General features: G+C 36.8%; 3 protein-coding genes across 3 annotated transcripts; 1 reads left to right on the forward strand and 2 right to left on the reverse strand.

Moving 5' to 3' along the window:
* Positions 1–692: 692 nt before the first annotated feature.
* Positions 693–4,091, reverse strand: snip1 (Smad nuclear interacting protein). The gene is made up of 4 exons (XM_044118067.1): positions 3,750–4,091; positions 3,028–3,157; positions 1,611–2,155; positions 693–1,476 (listed from the first exon to the last, which is right to left on the reverse strand). The coding sequence occupies exons 1-4, from the start codon at positions 3,908–3,910 to the stop codon at positions 1,221–1,223; spliced, it is 1,092 nt and encodes a 363-aa protein (XP_043974002.1). The 5' UTR covers positions 3,911–4,091; the 3' UTR covers positions 693–1,220.
* A 741-nt stretch (positions 4,092–4,832) lies between these two features.
* On the forward strand, positions 4,833–8,453 carry dnali1 (dynein, axonemal, light intermediate chain 1). Its single transcript, XM_044118068.1, has 6 exons — positions 4,833–5,034; positions 6,361–6,494; positions 6,563–6,732; positions 7,692–7,870; positions 8,061–8,225; positions 8,322–8,453. Exons 1-6 carry the CDS (start codon positions 4,954–4,956, stop codon positions 8,355–8,357), a joined length of 765 nt encoding a protein of 254 aa, XP_043974003.1. The 5' UTR covers positions 4,833–4,953; the 3' UTR covers positions 8,358–8,453.
* On the reverse strand, positions 8,434–18,878 carry gnl2 (guanine nucleotide binding protein-like 2 (nucleolar)). Its single transcript, XM_044118066.1, has 16 exons — positions 18,647–18,878; positions 18,024–18,108; positions 17,820–17,914; positions 16,957–17,096; positions 15,329–15,513; positions 15,170–15,236; positions 14,534–14,692; positions 14,315–14,428; positions 13,273–13,401; positions 13,084–13,188; positions 11,656–11,814; positions 10,723–10,830; positions 10,172–10,647; positions 9,699–9,793; positions 9,464–9,546; positions 8,434–8,879 (listed from the first exon to the last, which is right to left on the reverse strand). Exons 1-16 carry the CDS (start codon positions 18,708–18,710, stop codon positions 8,736–8,738), a joined length of 2,208 nt encoding a protein of 735 aa, XP_043974001.1. The 5' UTR covers positions 18,711–18,878; the 3' UTR covers positions 8,434–8,735.
* Positions 18,879–19,220: the final 342 nt, after the last annotated feature.

The following is a 19,220-nucleotide window of genomic DNA, read 5'->3' on the forward strand; positions in this document are numbered from 1 at the left end:
GACATTAAAATATGTTCAAAATTGGACAGAAATACAATGATGTCCTTTAATACTTTTTTGTTGTTAATCAGTAAAAGTGTGATTTATTTATAATTTTTTATTTGTCAGAAAATATTTTTTATTCAGTCAGTCTACAACTTATGTTACTGCAATATTTCTAAAGCATTGGTCGGAAGGAACTGATTAAAAAAAACAACAAAAAAAACATTTTGTGTTGACAGTCTTAATTTGTGAATATGTAAGGCATTAGGAGCAAATCCACAGGTTTTCAAACTAAAGGGCTTTATATGACCACTTTAAAATATTTACTCTGTTACCCTTAAGCAGCTTCACTTATGCACTAATTTGGTCACATATCCTTTCAAAAGGCCCATATTTTCCTAAGCTCTAATTTTCTGGAAAATATCTTGGATGTTGCTTCACCATATTTCATCATAATGTTCTTTCCTCATGACGCCATTTGTTTCCCAGTATATCCCAGCCTCCATTTTACTCAGTGATCACAGCTGATGTAATCACATCACCTGATGTGATTTGATCAGAAGCATACAAATCCATGACAGGATCAGTTGGCTTTTACTTAATTGTTAAAAGGCAATGAAAGCTCAGAATATGTATAGTTCTATTTCTCTCCCTTGTTAAATATTTGACAGGAATGTAGAGAATAAAAATAAATCACCACAAAACAATTGTGCAATCTAAATTTTTAGCTTTTATTTACAGTACAAAAATTAACACTTACTATAAATGCATCTGAACTGAAAAAAAAAAGAAATGGCAAGTCTTTGAATACACATTGCAGTGGTGCAAAAATGCACAAGTCAAATATTTTCCCTGTGCTTGCTCTACAAAAAATTTCGAAAGAAAAATAAATCTAATCTGTAGTTCAATGTTTATTTTGTCAATAAGAAATCTTTATTTAAGGATCCAGGGATCACGCCGCAGTAATGTTATGTACCCTGACATTACATGAGATCAGAAAGATCAATCATGCATCATACAAACCTGAGAAAAGGAGGTCTACTTTGAGACAACTGTGGCAGATTCAAGCAAGACTTCAATACTTACAGAAAATATACAACAATTCCACTCACTTTTGGGACATTAATTCCTGCATTTTACCAGTTTGCAAGTCCATTTTCAGCAGACACCTCTGCAATTTTAACAATTTTAGTGATCTTGCCTGAATATATGCGGACATTCGAGTATGTGGGAATAATTTACTCATCAATTCCCTCGTCATCTTCCTCTTCCTGCTTCACATCCACCTCGCTCGTGTCTGAGAACTCGTGCAGCAGCACATACTCGCGGCTGCTGAAGCCAAACTTGAGAACATCTTTTTCTTTGAGCTCATAGTATCGCTGGGACTCGATCCGCTGATTGTTCAGGTAGGTGCCGTTCCCAGAACCAAGGTCAATAATGTAAGGCCTTACCCTGCGGCCAGTGGTGCCGTCAGCTCGAGTATACTCTACCAATCTGCAAAACACAGAACAGTGTACCATTTACATTCATCATTAAAGTTAAACAGATCAGAGCAGAGGAAGAAAAAATATGACAAAAAAATCTTAAGAAAACAAAAAATAACAGTTGCTGACAGGTATTCTTCCCACCTGTACTGGAATACCGCATGTTGCTTGGAGCAGGACGGGTGGTCAATGGGGATATCAGCGATTCTTCTCTGGCGCCCCAATAGATAGGCACTCTGTCTGTGGATGTACATGACAGGAAGGGGGTCATCATTCTTAAAGGGGTACAATCTCCATCTGCGCTTTGGGATGCGAGCCTCGGGCGGCTCGTTGTACTTGATCACCACGCCCCGGAATGTGTTGGTATCTTCTGTGAGCGCGCCTGACAGTTCAAAGTTGGGCTTTTCTTTCTCAGCCGGAGGCGGTCTTGAGTCGTCACTCCCTCCATCAGAGGTTCCAAAATTATGTTCCTCGCCTTCTTCCTCATGCCGTTGACGGTTTTCCCTGCGTCGGTCATCATGCTGCCGACGCTCCTCTTGCTGAGAAGCCAGAGCTGTTCGTTCGCGATTCCTGTCTCTGTTGCGTTCTCTGTCCCGCGGCCTGTCTGATTCCCTCCTGCTCTGTCTATCCTCTGATTGCTCATTCCTTCTTCTCCGCTCATCACCACTTCCTCTTGGTCCTTCCTTTTCCTGTGGGATTTAAAAAGGAAGCATTCATAAAGCAAATATGATTGGTTGTGACATATTATCATCACCATATTGAAGAATTAAAGTGTGGTCATAATGTGTTATGGGATCTAACACAGTTTACTATCTTTTTATTAAAATACAGATACATGTAATGTAATTTAATTACATTACTATAACTAATGTAATAAATAAAACACAGTCTTGCAACACTAATTATTTAAACAACTTGTGACACCTTTACTCAAAGTTTGACTCAATAATTACAGGTGACATTCAGGAAATTATATATATATATATTCCATATTTGAATGTACCTGTCATTTGCATTTATCATTCATATATGTTGTGGCAATGCCTTGTGAAGGTATTCATACGTCTAACACATTTTCATATTATGTCTCATTGCAACAACAATATTCAATGGGTTATTAATGTTTTCTAACAAGCATCAGAGGCCCTCATAGAATAGCTTGTTTATATTGACATATCACAGAGGTGGACTCCATTTACTAATCCTACAAATTCCACTGATTAGAATGAATTTTATTGGGAGGTTTCATTTTAAATGGGGGTGAATACTTATACCTGCCACGTCTTTCAGCTTTTTAATTGCAAGACTTTTAAATACCTTAAATCCTTTTTTTTCTCTTCATTAATGCATCACTTTTTGTTGGTCTACATAAAACCCCAGTGAAATGCGTTGAAGTTTGTATTCGTTCTGTGGCATAATATGGAAGAGGTCTAAGGGTGTGAACACTTATGTGTACAACCCATCATAGTAATCAGCAAGTTTGATTATTAACTGGTTTATAAGTTTTCAAGCATAGCTCTCTCCCCATTCAGTGTTGATCTCATGATTCAAACTGAATTACCCGCTTCACTTTGGCATCACTGCCACGATGAGGACTGCGACTTCTCCTGTTTCTAGGAGATCTGTTGCTCGTTCCAACAGGAGAGGTTTCTCTTCTGTCTGGTGAGCGCTGCCTTGCCTTACCCGGTGATCTGTATGAAATGTAAAACAGACACTTGACCAAAAGTACAGAGATTTTAAAACATATGACACAAAATCCCCTCAGAAATCATGATTGTTCAATCACGAATCTGATTGGTCGCAAATATCTCCAGTATCATTCTGTACAACATTAAGATGGGCAGATAAACTTTTGTGAGCTTGAGCATCAGAACAGTAATTTTAGGGATCTGATTTTAAAGTCTTAGTTTCAGAGCGATAAGAACTTAAGTATCCGGAAATAATCGGTGTTGACAACAGGTTCAACAAACTGCAGCACACACTGTAGCAACAGGTACAGAATCGTTTCCTACAATTCTGTATACAATTACAAAAACAGCGCAACCATGATTACAGTGTTATTGATCTGTGACCAAGACAGCTGGTTTTGTGAATTATTGATCATTAACTATTGATATTGATCCGTAGTTTCATAAATGAAAGCCTGCTTCAGCAACACCAAAATACATGTCCTGATAGATCCAGGCCGATCTCCAAGTTAAAATATAGTTTAAATAAAACAAGGGAACATTGCACTTCCAATCTACTTTATACAACCAGATATGACGACTTTATTACATTCACCTGCTCGCTCTTCTTCTCGGTGGACTTGATGTCCCGGCGGATCTGGACCTCGAGCGGCGTGATCTCTGTGGCCTAGTGGGGCTCAGTTTCTCCTGTTTTATCTTTACTTCGGTCTCCCGCGTCGGAGACTCCCTTCTTCGGTGTCGTTTCTCTTTGGTCATTTTTCAGAGAAAATAAATGTACCAATTCGATTTTAACGCGACTAAATGTACATCTTTACTCAGAAGCAAATAAACAAACAAAAAACACAGCTTTAATCCCTTACGAAAGTTATGCTCTGGTGTCGTGATCGCCCTTTCCGGTTCCTCTGGTTCACAAAGAATTTATCTCGATGATGTGCTTGCCGTGTTTCTTTTTAAGTTCCGGTGTGAACGCAAAAGTGTCGGGATCGTACGTCGGCGTCTTCGCCATCTTGTGAGTGTCATTTTTTAAAGCGATAGAAGTTAAATAGCTGTACAAGTCCGTCAGTTATTTGACTATAGCCTACAGTGAATGTTCGTAACCTGTCATTACAGAGCTCTGACTTAGATTTTACAATAGGTGCCAACAAAGTACATAAATAAATCATAACCTAAAACTAAAGTACGCTCAAAAGAAAACATTATAGAAACTTATATTATTAGGACGTGAAAAACAAGATTAAACTGTTTCAATCCATTAATACTTGTACATTGACAAAACGAATGACAAAATGCAGGCTAAACATTATATCTGAAACCGAATTAACTTAATTGGTTTGGTACATTTCGTAGGTGAATTTCTTCAGAGTTAACAATTACCAATGCTAAAAGTTAACACATAATATAACCTGTACATAACATAACTAAAATTAGATCAATATTAACAGTGTTGTCTTTTTTTGATTTCCAGGGCAATTTGCCACTCACAAGATGACGAACGCGATAACGCGTTTTCTATGGACTTACGGAGTAAATCGTCTACCCATCTAAATATTTATCAAAAAAGATCCGATATTGTTTCTTTTCCAAAATACAAAATAATTGGACCGTATTGTACAAATCCGACACTTTGTAAGTTGTCTTCTTTTTTGTTACACCATTTCAAACCTATTTTGTACTTGAACAGAAAGAACACGAGGATAGTGTTACCATGACAACATGATCAACAGTTTTAACGAGCAACGATATTTCCGTGTCTGTAGGCAAAAATAACTTTATTTTTGATTTAAAAAGAAAGAGAAAAAATGATTCCGCCAGCGGATTCTCTTCTGAAATATGATACCCCTATGTTGGTCAAGACAACCTCCGGGGAGAAATCTCCAAAGGTAAGTCGCCACTGAGGTGAAAGTGGCAATTACCGAGAAAGAAAGATGAATATTTGGAAAAGCTTTGAATTATGCTCAAACAGATATTTAAGAATGATTAAATAGTGATATACTTTAAGATTTCATGTTCATTTTAGTGGTTATGGCTTACTAGCAAAAAAGTGCCTCAAACCCAACTAAATAATCAAATAAAAAAACGCTAATCTTCTCACTGTCTGCTTTAAAGAAGGGTACTATGTAAAATCTACTTTTTTCCCTTTACATCATATTATGATGTTAGTTCTTCATCAAAGATATACCTTGAGTATTGGTTTGATTCAAGGCACAGTCGGTTCATACACCCTGAATAGTTATTCAGGGTGTATGAACCGACTCAGTCTGTATGAAGCAGCAGTCTCCAAGCCCAGGTTCCCTCTGCTGATCCGCTGTTCCTTCAGACTAGCTCCAGCAGTAATGAGCAAATTTCTGGAACTGTACATCTGCTGAGCTTATCATACCAACTACTTTTCAGTGCAACACTCCTAAGAACAATGTTAAAGGCTTAATGGAGAAATGTGATGATGAGCTGAAGGCAGAGTGTCAGAAATAGTTGGAGCTTCTTGAAGAAGCAAAGGTCTAGTTTCAAGGCATTAAATTGTGAAGTCAATTTTCTTTTGCCATGTTTGATCTATATATAGCATTTGTATAGCAACTGAAGGTAACAGTTACTTGACTATGCCATAACATGGCACTATGTGCCTGGAAAATACATAATATTGTCCCTTTAAGAGTGCCTTCACACAAGGACACAACAGTAGTAGCCTCACAATTATTGCAAGGTTGTGCTTTTACATGTTATCTGTGTCTTTACCTACCACGCATTGTCCTTCCACTTAACTTCCCATGTGCTTAGCTACAACACTCTAGACCACCAGCTTGTGGAAAATATTAAAGCTAAGAATCTTTCCCATGATTGTACAAAGCACAACATAACATTACTGTTCCAAATGACATTATGTAAATGTGCTTTTTGATGACATAATTGAGATGTATATGACAAAAATGGCTTAAAACATAATTTTGAAACAATTAGGTGCTTTGGTACCCACTGTTGACTTGACTGGTGCCCATCTTTGACTTATATTACAATGTATTTAATAGGATTTTGAAAGTGAAAATTGTTACAAAGCAAGAGTGGATAGATGTCACCATAAGACAAAAGGAATATGCCTTTTATAATCCCCTGTGCTCATATATTACTTCAATACATTTCCAACAGATCTGGAATAATAAAAGTATTCTTGTATCATGAATAATGAACTCACTGCAGAATATGTCTCTTAACAGGTGCGCCAAATAAAAAGGATCCCTCTGCAGGGCCCTGATGCAGCAGTTCCACCATCTCCTAAATCAAAACCTGCAACCAGTGATGTCAGCAAAATGGAAAACGAGGAGATCCTGGATGCTATCCTTCCACCCAGGTATACCCATCCTCTTACTCAGTAAACTGATTCATTAAGTTCAACCTTCTCAACCATCAATATTGTAGGGAATGGTCAGAAGGAAACCAGCTGTGGGTGCAGAAGGTATCCAGTGTACCTTGTACAAGACCAGAAATAATCCACCTGAAGGAAGAGCTGGACACAAAGCTGGAGCAGAGACAGGCCAGACACACAGGCATCTGTCCTATCCGCAGAGAGCTTTATTCTCAGTGCTTTGGTAAGAAGGTTGTGGATGTGACACTATCATGAAACTCACTATTACAATGTTCTAATCTGAGGTTTAGATGTAGGTTGTATTAATTTTTGTCCTTTATTGGTGCAACTCAAATGATCTTCCTGGGTGGAAAAATTATGTTTTCTCTTGAATTATTTTCATATCCAGAATTAAGTGCTCAAGAAACATATAGCGCTCCACTAATAATTGGATAAATGTTGCAAGTTGTAGCTTGATCACACACATTTTAAAACCATCAAGCTTCAAGCATAATTCCAACTGGATATTTGACCAGTCCTCTGGGCAAAAACGGTAGTGTACATTTGAATGTATGTTTTCCAGGAGGGAATCAATAAAAAACAAAAAAGCTTAAAAATGTTCATTAGAGATTAGGACAGGACTTTGGAGAGGTTGTTCAGGAAGCTTAATGTTAGACTTATGAAGCTAATTTTATCAATTCAGGAACATTGTCCTGTTGGAACACCTTTGATTCTCATCTATCTGACCTTTGCTGTCAGAATAAAATAAACTGGTTTAGATATTTGGAAACCATCACAGCCAAAGCATGCTAAACTGGGAAATGATCTACACAGACCAGACAGGTCCTGATGAAAAGCAAGAGCTCGTTCCAAAATCAACACTTTGACGGATGAATGAAATATACAGATGCTCGGATGGAAAAACTAAATGCGATTTGGAGAAAATATTGCCTACATGAAGAGACAAAAACTGAGCTTTGTGGCCACAATGCTGAGGCAAATGAGGCTTTAAAATCTCAAAATACTTAACCATCTGTCAGATGGGTGAGGTAACATCATGCTGAGGCAGTGCAACCGTAACATTCTTGACATTTCTAGTAAATATATTTTTAGAGATTTACACAGCTGGATTTTAAATTTATTAGTTATGTTTTATACAGACAGGTTCTCACAAACTGATTTAAATCTGTTTTGTTTTCCAAGATGAATTAATCAGACAGGTAACCATCATCTGTGCTGAGAGGGGTCTGCTTCTGCTGCGAGTCAGAGATGAGCTTAAAATGACCATTGCCACGTACCAAACACTGTACGAAAGCAGCATCGCTTTTGGCATGAGAAAGGCACTGCAGGCTGAACACGGAAAGGCGGACATAGAAAAAAAAGTAAGGGTATCAGCTTATCTGTAGTCATTAGACTAGAAAAAACCCACTATTCAAACAGCTTTGTCCCTTTTGCTTACTGATTAAATTGTTAAATTGCACTGTTGTTACAAGTCCAGCAGAGAGTGCAATTTCTTTACAGATATTTAAAAGACTGGGAACTTCCTGCTGTGTTTTTCCATCCCATTTGTAGATTTTAGATCTGGAAAGTGAGAAGCAGGAACTCATGAGACAACTAGATGAACAGAAGGAGAGATGTGATGCAATTGAAAAGAGGGAAACTGAGAAGAGACAAGTGGAGGAAAGAAAGTTCAATGAGGAAATTCAGTTCTTGAAGAAAACCAATCAACAGCTCAAGGTGACTTTTTCTATCTATCCCTTGTAAAACAACACAAATGTGTTGGGATGTGTAGAATGTTCAAAAATTAATATTGTATAATTTTTTTGCTTTCAGACACAACTGGATGGGATGATTAATCCAAAGAAGTGAAACCTCTCACACCGGATATCAGATTTAATACAAGATGGGTTTTTTTCTCCACTTGATAAATGAATGAGTTGACAGCTGCAGGAAATTTCGCATTTTATTTGTAGAGCATGACAGCTATATTTTAAGCAGTTAACACACTGAACATTTCTCTTGAATGTCAAGAGAGCAGCTCACTTGTGAATGAGGAATTACATGGAGTTCAAGAGTTGAGAGGGCAAGGTACGACCATTTGCTTGTAGTCAAAATAAAGTATCATATTACCACTGGAAAAAAGACACGTTGATGTTTAGCTTCAGGATTTTGCTTAGCTTGTCATTTCAATAAAATGTAGCCAATTTGGCCAGTTTAAATATGTATAGTTTTGTGTTTATTCCCGGTCTAGTGCTTTGATCTTTTAGACCCACGACTTTCTGCAGGCGGTGCTGGAATCTTTCTGTTCTTGTTCTTGTTTTTCACATTGTGCGTTTCATAGTAACGCACTCCAACTTTCTTCCCCTTCTTAGCACGGTCCAGTGCTCTTCTCTGTGAACATGAAAGAAAGGAACAAAAAGGGCATCAAAAACATTAAACAGTTTTTAACATTACATATATCAGATAGACCAGCCCACAATGATACACAAAAATATTCAATATTCAAAATATTCACATTCATCAGCCCTTGTGACAGTGATACTGCAGGAATTATAAGATTGCAAAACATTGTTCTGCTTGAATCTCAACCATCTTTGCACATGTTGAGACTGAAATTCCTGCCCATTCTTCTTAGTGGAAAAACTCAAACTAATTCAGGTTAGATATTAAGCATCTGCAAGTAGGAATGTTCACGACTTGCTGCAAATTCCTTTGCACTTTGCCTACAGCTCCGTCAGATTTAGCACAGGCCTCTTGGTTACTTTCAATCAGATTGACTGAACAGCTATTTCTTTGTAAGATTGTTTCCCTACAACTTTTTCTTGTTCCGTGGTCTTCAGGATGCCGTTTGTTCACAAATCTCTTTGTTTCACATCTTTATGTTTCATAATGTGACAAAACGTAAAAAAGTTGAAGGGCTGTGACTAGTTTATCGAGACCCTTTATTTGACACAAGACAAACAAAAGCTGCAAACCTGTTTAGATGTAAGCCTGTGCTGTGGAATAGATTTATCTTCATCCTCCACACTTTTCCTCTTCTTGCTCTTCTGGTTTGTAGCTGAAATCAGTCAGATTAAAAAAAACAGCCATCAGTACTTAAATGTTAGCCTGACTCAGTCAGAGTTTCGCTGTTGAAAACATTTGGATGTCCACCACATCTGACTCAATTTCAAAATCAATCACCAAACTCAGAGTGATAAATGGTCGTACCCGTTGACGGATTCTCTCTCTTCTGTGCTTCTTTAGGTGCCTCTTGCTTGGTCTTGAGGTCTGTAAACACTTTGTCAGAAAGTGCCTTTGGTATTCTGTTCAAACAGATGAAAAATAGCAAACTACTAAATTTTCCAAGCAAAGCAAACAGTTTATTTCTTCAGGGATTTGCAGAAATAAACTAAATTGGACAAAAACTAACTGGAGAGCTTGGATATAATTTGTAATTTAATCTGTGGGCTCAAATTGATTGAAAAAAAAATAACAAAACTTGATGAAATACATTTTAGGACAGGCTACCGATTAGTCAAAATGACAGCTGTTAGTCCTTAAAGCTTGATTTCCATGGACCTCCTTGATGCGCCTGGCATTTCTCTGTCTGCCAACATCTCATTAACTAACAAAAGAATAAAACAAGGTCCAGTCCAAGACCAAGAAAATATGCAGTAAGAAATTTGGACACCAAAACTTACCGTATTGCAGAGAAGCGCTTGGATTTGGCTCGGTCCAGGAACTGCTTGTACTTCGCAATTTTCTCATCGTGCTCATGGATTACCTCCCGTAAACTCTTTTTGCCTTTGGTAGCGTCAGTCTGAGATGGTGTCTCCTCAGAGACCTCAGCATCTCCATCAGCTGGCTCTGCATTGGGCTTGTCTTCCTGCCCTCCCTCATCTTCGTCAACGTCCTCATCAACGTCAGAGCCAGAAAAATCAGACAAGTCTAAGTCTGGCATCTCCACAGGGATCAAATCTTCTTCAGTGAACTCAGGCGCCACGTTGATCTTGCCAAAGTTCTGTCGGACATTAGCAAGGATCTTCTGGACCTGCTCCTTCTGCCGCTGCTGCTGTTCCTCCTGTTCTCCGGACGCGCTGTCCGGATTATCCGCCTGTTCCTCCTGAACGTTCTCCTCTGCAGCCGGTGGTCCTTCCAGGGCCAATGGTTTTTCATCCTACAGAAGTCACAGTAACTTACGTAAAAAGAACAGGCTGGAGAAGGAGAAAGAAAAGACTTTGCAAACTCTTACTTCTGGATCTCCCTCTGGTCCAGGAGGCTTCACAAAGAAGGGGATCCGTCCCCTCTGCCAGTCATTTAAAACCATTTTGGAGACCGTACTGAGATCGGGCTCACCTCCCTGTAAAATGCAGATAAGAAAAAAGTTTTTATAGTTCAAATATTAAAATTTGACGGCTCTTTTAATGTGCAAAGGTGATCTTTACTGAATAGTATAGAGAGAATAAAATATCCTTAAAGGGTTCATACACTTTTTAAATTCAAGCACTTTTCAAGCAGTTTGAAGATAAAATTCCAAACTTTTCCAGCACCACACGTAGATAAAAATAAAAAAATTTTGGTGGTATTATTCTGCATTCTACAGCAAAGTAAATTAAAACATAGAAAATTTGTGTGTTTTGCAATGTCTCTCTCTCTTACATACACAATACACCAGACACATTTAACACAAAATCCACCAATGTCAATAACTTTAACATATAAAATATAAGATGATTAATAAGTCACCGAACTGATAACAATAATAAATAGTCATTACAGTGAGACAATCCAAGCAAACTGTGTTGAGGTGAATTAATTTCTTAAACACAACATACAAAAAAAGTCATTAAAAAAAATCAAAAAATGTTCTTGTAAAATTTTCTGGCATTTTGCAAATAGAAATAATTTTGGTAATTCTGACTTAACTTCAGACAGTGAGAAAAAATTTGCATCTTTTTATTATGTGTATGACAATATTTGGTTTCAACTGTAAATGTAGGCTTTAGTCACGATAGGTTGCATTTTATTACAAAACTGTGCAGTTTGACTATCAAGCACTTTCAAGAACATTATACAAAAATCATCCACAAACCTTCAAAACACCTAATTGAAATTTAAGCATTTTCAAGGGTTTTAGGCACTTGTAACCCTGTGTTTAAATCTCATAAGAAATGAAGAATCAAACCTTTAGAAGCTTCCCAGTACGAAATGCCAGCTTCTCAAGGAAGTCATCAGCAGAACTCCATGTTGGGATTCGGTAAGTCTTCTGGATGTACTCGGGTTTGGCTCGTTCCAGTACCGCACCAATGTGCTCTTCTGGGTTTTTGATCTTCTCCACTTGAACCTTACCAAGGAAGAGGAAAAGAAGAAATGTAAAATATGAAGGTACAAACTTTAAGTTATAGTGACTTCAATGCAAATTGCAAATATTTTCCTTGAGACAAAGAAAATTGAGACAGGTGGTTGTTTTTTCCTGCAAATATATTTGCTGGGTTTAATTATCTGTACGTTTAACCAATCTTGAAACACACTGCTGAGGATGAGTTCTCATTAGTCTATGTAATAAAGAGATTTTTCCCCACATATGTGTGATCTGCATTGCTCCATTTTAAAAAATAAAAGCAGAGGTGCAGAGAAAAAAAACTAAACAGACAGAACATTTCCGCCTTCACTCTCCCTGACAGTGAACAGACAGGACGGAAATTGTCTGTTTTAGGATCAGTAAACACAACAACAAAAAGAGTTACCAACAACACCGTTTGCTGTGAAAGAACATCATAAAAAAGACTAAAGGTTATTTTCCTCAGTGAGAAATGTCTTCACATTAAAGTAAAAAAAAAAACAAAAAAAAAACCCAGATACATTTAAAAAGCTATTCAAAAGGAGACCTTTTGTGATCTATGTCTGTGAGTAAACACCAAAGCTGGTGTTTACTGCAACAGGTTGTTCTGTTTTATCCATCCCAACTTTTATGGATCATTATGTTGCGGGACGTCTTGTACTTTAAAAATATTTCTGGATGTCTCAAAGTTAAGTTAGTCATCTTACTGAAACTGCTAATTAAATTTATTGATTTCTATAACGTGGTGAATTACTAATAATAAATTTATATTTACAATAACGACCTGGCAGGGAGGGAAGAACACACACAGGAAGATCCAGCATCACACTATTTTAGTAAACAAACCTTAAGAAGATTGTTGAGGTTATAAAACAATAAAAACAATACTGAAACAAAGGTGGAGGCTAAAACTGACATTAAATATCTGAGATGAAGCATGTGCAGGTTTCCAACTGATACAATGGTGTTCTGCTTTTATACATTTTGAAGCTCATTTCAGTTTTTTACTGCAACATAATGAAAAAAATTGTTCTACATATTTTGAGAACATAGATTTTTTTTTTAGTCAATATGAATCCACTTGTAGGCTCTGTCTGTAACCAAAATTAATTACATTTAAATTTTCTAGAATTCATAGGAATCTTGTGTATACTTAAGACTATTCTAAATAAATCTGTCATTTGTGTGTAAGATTTTTATTTTTTCAGCATTACTCAGAATACAGACAAATTCATTTTCTCACAGAACTACAGAAAAAAAAAAATCACTTACCACTCCCTTTAAGACTATATCAGACTCGCTGTCCTCTGATGGGTAAACGACACCAGGGCAGTCGATGAGGAAGATGCGCCTCATTAGTGTGATGTACTGCCACACCTGTGGGAGGTATGGGTTAAATGCTGACTTTGATGAGTAAGAAGAAACACTAATGAAACATGCACGATCAAATGTCGACTCTACCTTTGTTTCTCCAGCGATGGGTGCCACGTTGCAGACCTTCTTTGAGCGCAGAGTGTTGATAACTGAACTCTTTCCCACATTTGGGTAGCCAATGAAACCCACACTTATCTGTTTCTTGTCTGTGTGGAGCTGCACATGAAGGAAAACACAACAAATCTCACAATGTCATACAGAGGCATTTCAACACCAAGCTTTATACAGACTTAAAAGTGAGTTCAATTTAGTAAACAATTTTCTTCATTTTGATTCCAATATAAACAAAGCAGGCTTAGCTCAAATACAAAATATCCATAAAAAACATGGGCTTGAAAATGTTTATAAAAGATCAGGTCTCTGGAACTAAAATCTTTAGACAGCAAAACAGCTCATAATTTAAAGCATCCCACTTCATCTATCAAACATGTTGGAAGCAGAGCCGAGGCGGGGGCAGGTAAAATGCCAGACGAATGAGGAGTTATTGATACGGTGATTTAAACTAAAAGAAAAGATTTTCTGAAGTGTATTATACTGCTTTCCAAGTTTTTGTAAACACTACTGATGACTCATGCGGTATTTATTTAAGTGTTTTAACTGTCAATGCCTTCAAATTGCAATAAGGAACAAACGTTACTGGAAAAACAATGTGAGATGTATAATAATATATATGTTATATTATATTATTCAAAACTGGGCATTTGGATACAACTACATCAACAAAACACCCTCTCTGAGGCAATGCTTGCTCCAATAAAGCCCTCCCTTGTTGAACAGTCATCTTAAAAACCTGGCATCTGAAATAATTGATGTTTTAAAATACAAACTTTAAATAAAGTATTTTTTGAATCTGGAATTTAACAATCAAGATTAGAATTCTTAAGCTTAATAATATATTAAGTTTAAATAATTGTATTCACTACAGTTATTTAGCTGTATTGCTGTGACTAGATTATTCAAACCAGTTGTTGAAGTAAATGCAGATTTTAGCTTCATTTTACACTTTTATTTGAGCTTTATGCATCAAAAGAAAAGTCAAGAAGATTTCCATTTGGAAGCATTAGCTTACCTTCCCAAACTGCCTGAGAAGCTGGATGAGAGAACCTTTACCAAATGAGTTGGTCAGGCTGGCATGGAAAGCTAGAGTTGGATACTCTTGGGACAGAACGGCAACCCATCGTTTCTGATTTGTGGGGAAAAGGCAGTAAAGAAGACAAATTACTTAAGAGCAATTTAAAGCAGTTAAAGCAACCCATAAAACAAAGTGAAAATGCTCTAAACATCTCACCGTGACCCAAGTAGGGATAAGATCACACTTGTTTAATACAAAGATGAGATGTTTCCAAGGTTTCTCTTTCTTCAGATATGTCTCAATGCTTTTGGAGCGGGTTCCCATTGGATCACGGGCGTCCAGCACTTGGATTATGAAATCAGACGAGTCGATCACCTTTAAAACACGAATCCAGAATGAATCCAATTAACTGTAGACCACTGACTTTGAAACTCAAACAGCTTGCCATTCCGTTTTAATGACCTCAGACTATGAGGATATAAACCCTGAAGTTTATATCAGATGGCTTATGACGATGCTGCCAGAGGATAGATTATTTTTTTTTATCCATGTCAGACTGATTAACCTATAGGCTAATGAGCAATATGTTCTAAAGCACGTAAAGCCTCCACCTGTTATTTTTGTTTTTCCGTTTTCAAGGAACATTTAAACATGTTTAATTTTTTTTTCAGCATTTGGAGACAAAACAGTACCTGGGCATAGAAAAACAGAAAAGTTACATGAAAAGTCCAAGATGGTGAAAAGACATTTACATAGCAACCACTTTTTTGGGGGAGGGAGTTTTTTTTTCTTTAAATTACTTGTCAATATTTTAATACTGGGACTAAATAATCAAGTATACAGGAGTGTTACCTTGTAGAGTTCTCCCCAGATCCTCTTCGATTGACCCTTTTTGAAAATCTCCTCACGTACTTCCTCCCTGTTGCAAAAGTCTGTCACTATCTTTAAATGTAACTATACATAGACTTTAAAAAAGTTCTATTTTGTCATTAGGATAAGTAAAAATCCTACCGGACACCCGTATCCTCCGTCACCAGGTTTGTGTCTTTCTCGGCACTGTAGTTCAACGCTGAAGCCTCTGCTCTCTCTACAAGATCCTTCACATCTCCAACCAGGAGATTGGGCCGCTTCCTCTGAGCCTTAGGACCAAATGTGGTCTCAAATCCCTCAGTGTCTAGAATGTGTACCTTAGAGTTCTACAGGAATATAGAAAAACACATTAAGACCACTGATTGTTCTGAACTTAAGACTCACAATCTTGCTTTTCCAAACATAATAGTGTGCATACATGATATTAATCCTTAAACTCTTACAACCACTTTGGTGTATGGCTGTGTATTTATAGTTGTTTTGTACAATGAACAAAATGCATGGCACATAGCTGTAAAATAAAAAGTAGATATCTGATAAGACACAATAAAGGAAAGTTTTTGCTGTTGGTGAAAGATATTTTCTCCCTGTTCCCCGATTTAAATAAATTTTCAATACAGCCCTCCAAGACACAACACAGAACAAAAGTATACAGTAAACAGAACACCCAAATATGTAACAAAAAAAGCCAACAAAACACCCTGAGACCATGCCAGTGCTAATCAAATCTTCCAGTGATCCTGAAACAAAAGCCATGCCTCTATTGCAACATTTCTTTAGAAGGATAGGGCTACAGAGGTTGTCAGAAAATACTCATGCCAAGATCCCAAACAAAGACCCTTAAAAGAAATCAGAAAGCTCCTTTAATTTGTGATATTTTTCTGGAACAAGTTAGTTCATCTAAGCAGTCAAATATTGGACTTTATGCAAGAATGGAAACAAAAAAGCTTCCAGGAAAGTCCCAGCATTTGAAAGAAAAATCCATACAGCACTTTGACCCAGTAGGATTTTCACATTTTAATCACATTAGAGTCATGAAAGACAACACAAAGTAGTTCATAATTCCAAAGTGGAAGACCAAGAAACACATCATAAAGTTGTAGAGAAATTTAAAAAATGGTTACTTAGTTTATAACACAATATTGCTGACAGTTTGGTGCTGTTCTAAAATCAAGTTTGGACCTCTTTTCTTATTGTACTACTTTTACTAAGTGTTTCTTTACTTGTTTCAGTATGTTTTAAAGCACTTTGATTCAGCTAGTGTGGTTTTAAATGTGCAAATGGAGCCAAATAAAGGACAATGCTCTTAATAAAACTCTTATGGGCTGCAAAAGACTTTAGATTGGGGTTGAGGATGAAGCCAGAGCTACAGTGGTTTAAATCAAAGCTTGAGGTTTTTTGTAAAGAGTTTCTTTAAATGCCAAAAGCCTATGTTTCATCTGTTGTCATTAATGAATACATGATGCATTTTTCTTATTACTCTTTTGGAAAACATAAAACAATTGAAAAGCGTGCATCTTTTTTTCCACTTTGAAAATGAAATGTGACTCTGTGTTCATCCCAAAACCCCCATGAAAAGCAACAATATTTGTGGTTCTAATGTGAAAAAGTTTCAGGGGTATGAATACTTCCTTAAGATGATGTAAAGGTATCTTTAGTGGATTATAAAAGATGTCTGTTTTTTATAAGAGATTATACTAAATGTTACAACAACTAAAACAACTTGGTGTTTTTTGGATTTTGTGTAATTGCTATGCTACTTTACTCACATGAGCTTTGGCTCTGTCATGCAAAAGAGACATGGGCAGTTTGCTTTGCCTCATCACCATACGGTATGGATCCTTCTGTACTGCTCCCATCTCCTCTTGAAACTTCTGGAGGGCTGACTGCTTTATCACTCGAGTGTTTGCTGAAACACGTAAGACCCAAACATGAGTCAAGGCTCAATTGGTTCAAATATTTTGCAATTAATCACATTTACGGAGGCATTTGCATCCGACTTTATCTAAAGCAACCAAACACATAAAATTTATTCCTGTCAGAAATTAAAACATTGCCTATAACTTTGCAACCGTTACGTATTTGACAGAAACTCTCCCCCTTATTATTTCCATCATCATCATCATATCACTAAAGTTCCATAAAGGAAAGAAAGTAAATCTTATCTATACCTGAAAATATAGGTGTATATTTACTTGTAACCATATACATTGCAACAATGAAGTTAGTCAAGTATATCTCGACTGAAATATTACTTTTTTTTTTTTTTTTGCAGCACTAGTGGCTCGTATTTTTGCGACAGTAGGCAGACAGGAAAGAGGGTGAGGAGAGGGGGGAAGACATGCGGCAAAGGTCGTCGGGACCGGGAGTCGAACCCAGGACATCCGCATCGAGGACTATGGCCTCCAAACATGGGGCGCACGCACTCTGAAATATTACTTGAATTTTTTATTTATGTTTTTGTAAAATTAAAATTAAATAAACAAAAGGACAATTCTAAATGTAACATGAAAATACATTCTGAGTTTAATATCAATCACAAATGCAAATAAATGATATTCAGAATAAAATGGTGCCAGAACAAATAATAATCTCTCCATCATTAGCAGCAATAGAAAGAAAACATACTCACTAAACCATTTGATGTTGGGTTCAACTCTGGCAACTGTTCCTGGTGCTACTGTAGACTGGTACTGTAAAGGTTTGATAACTTTCCCTCGGTTGTTACTGTAGACAGAACCAAGGCATCAGTGTTAATACAGCACTTACGTTTATATTTCAGCTGAAAGCTACAAACAATCCTGTTACAAACATAGAATATGTTATCATTCATTACCATCTTTGTTTTTGTCTGTACATATTCAGACGCTTAATGGTGGCTCTGTCCCTCATGTTGTTTCCCCCTGCACCTTTGACTCGATCTGGGGAACCAATGGTCAAGACAGTTTTGTTATGCAGATTAAAACTTTACATATACAAAGATATTATAGACAATAAGTGTAATACATTTAAATAAAATAAAAAAATAAAAAACATAAGATAAAATAAAAATAACGCCATCGCAATAAAAAATAACATCGCAACTGCTTGTATTCATTCTTTCCAACTTTATAATGAAGAACTTTAATAAACTATATCTTAATGTAAATACCTGGGCCTTTCGAGGGGAATGTTTAATGAATAACTCTCTGCAAATACATCTGTATAAATTATATGTTGTTGCTCTGTACATGTGAATCTAATGGGAGAAACTGCGAGGTTGCAACTTGGAATAAATTACTTCAATGAAACAATCAAAAGGCTGCGAGGTAAAATGTTAAACTACCATAGCGAAATTTTGGGTTTAATTTTTACTTTAAGTAATCAGCAGCATTTATATCCAGGATACAGTGAGTAGAAGAGCACGCTAGAGCTATTAGCTGCAGTTAGCTACAGGTGTAAACAAACTGTCTAGCTTACCGGGGTTCGTGCTGGACGAAGAAGGGTTTATCGAGTTATTCCCCTTAAACTGAGGCTTTACCATGTTGACTGCTTATTCGGTAAAGCCTTTCACAAGAAAATCAAAACTGTACACCTATCGGGACAGTATAAAAGCTGAAGTTTGAAGCCTTTCCCCTCGACTCAGATATTAGAACTTGCACGTGTCCCTCTGGTAAAGCAGGAAGGACGTCATGAACAGAGGAAGTGGTGGAACAAGCCAATCAGAAAACTGTAAATTTAAAAGAAACGGTTTAGAACGCTTATTAACAATATTAAAAATATGTACGGTTGTATTTAATCAATAATAAATTATTAGGATGCGTATTTCCTTTTTGCACTTCTTCCATTAGCAGGATTTGGCTGTTCTATTTTTTCTCCAGAAGAGGGCGCAATGCCATTTATGTCAGAGCATTTTACTTGGCATTTCATGCCGGCTTAAAGGGTGGACAGTTTGACTATTTCACAAATTTGAATTTTATTGTTTGAATAAATTAATGTTTCATCTTCAGGCGTCTGAAAAATATATGCAATTTGCTTTCTTCCGGATTTTTTT

The sequence above is a fragment of the Gambusia affinis genome, linkage group LG05 (assembly GCF_019740435.1).
Source record: "Gambusia affinis linkage group LG05, SWU_Gaff_1.0, whole genome shotgun sequence".
In the NCBI taxonomy this organism is placed as follows: domain Eukaryota; kingdom Metazoa; phylum Chordata; class Actinopteri; order Cyprinodontiformes; family Poeciliidae; genus Gambusia; species Gambusia affinis.

Coding starts and splice junctions, on each gene's coding strand:
- gnl2 (XM_044118066.1), bottom strand. CDS start 18,710: ATGGTAAAGCCTCAGTTTAAGGGGAATAACTCGATAAACCCTTCTTCG. Junction 15,237..15,328: donor ACGGAGGATACGGGTGTCCG/GTAGGATTTTTA, acceptor CTTTTGCAACAG/GGAGGAAGTACGTGAGGAGA. Junction 8,880..9,463: donor ACAGGCTTACATCTAAACAG/GTTTGCAGCTTT, acceptor TCATGTTCACAG/AGAAGAGCACTGGACCGTGC.
- snip1 (XM_044118067.1), bottom strand. CDS start 3,910: ATGACCAAAGAGAAACGACACCGAAGAAGGGAGTCTCCGACGCGGGAG. Junction 2,156..3,027: donor GTGATGCCAAAGTGAAGCGG/GTAATTCAGTTT, acceptor TAAATCCCACAG/GAAAAGGAAGGACCAAGAGG. Junction 1,477..1,610: donor CATGCGGTATTCCAGTACAG/GTGGGAAGAATA, acceptor TGTGTTTTGCAG/ATTGGTAGAGTATACTCGAG.
- dnali1 (XM_044118068.1), top strand. CDS start 4,954: ATGATTCCGCCAGCGGATTCTCTTCTGAAATATGATACCCCTATGTTG. Junction 7,871..8,060: donor AGGCGGACATAGAAAAAAAA/GTAAGGGTATCA, acceptor TCCCATTTGTAG/ATTTTAGATCTGGAAAGTGA. Junction 8,226..8,321: donor AAACCAATCAACAGCTCAAG/GTGACTTTTTCT, acceptor TTTTGCTTTCAG/ACACAACTGGATGGGATGAT.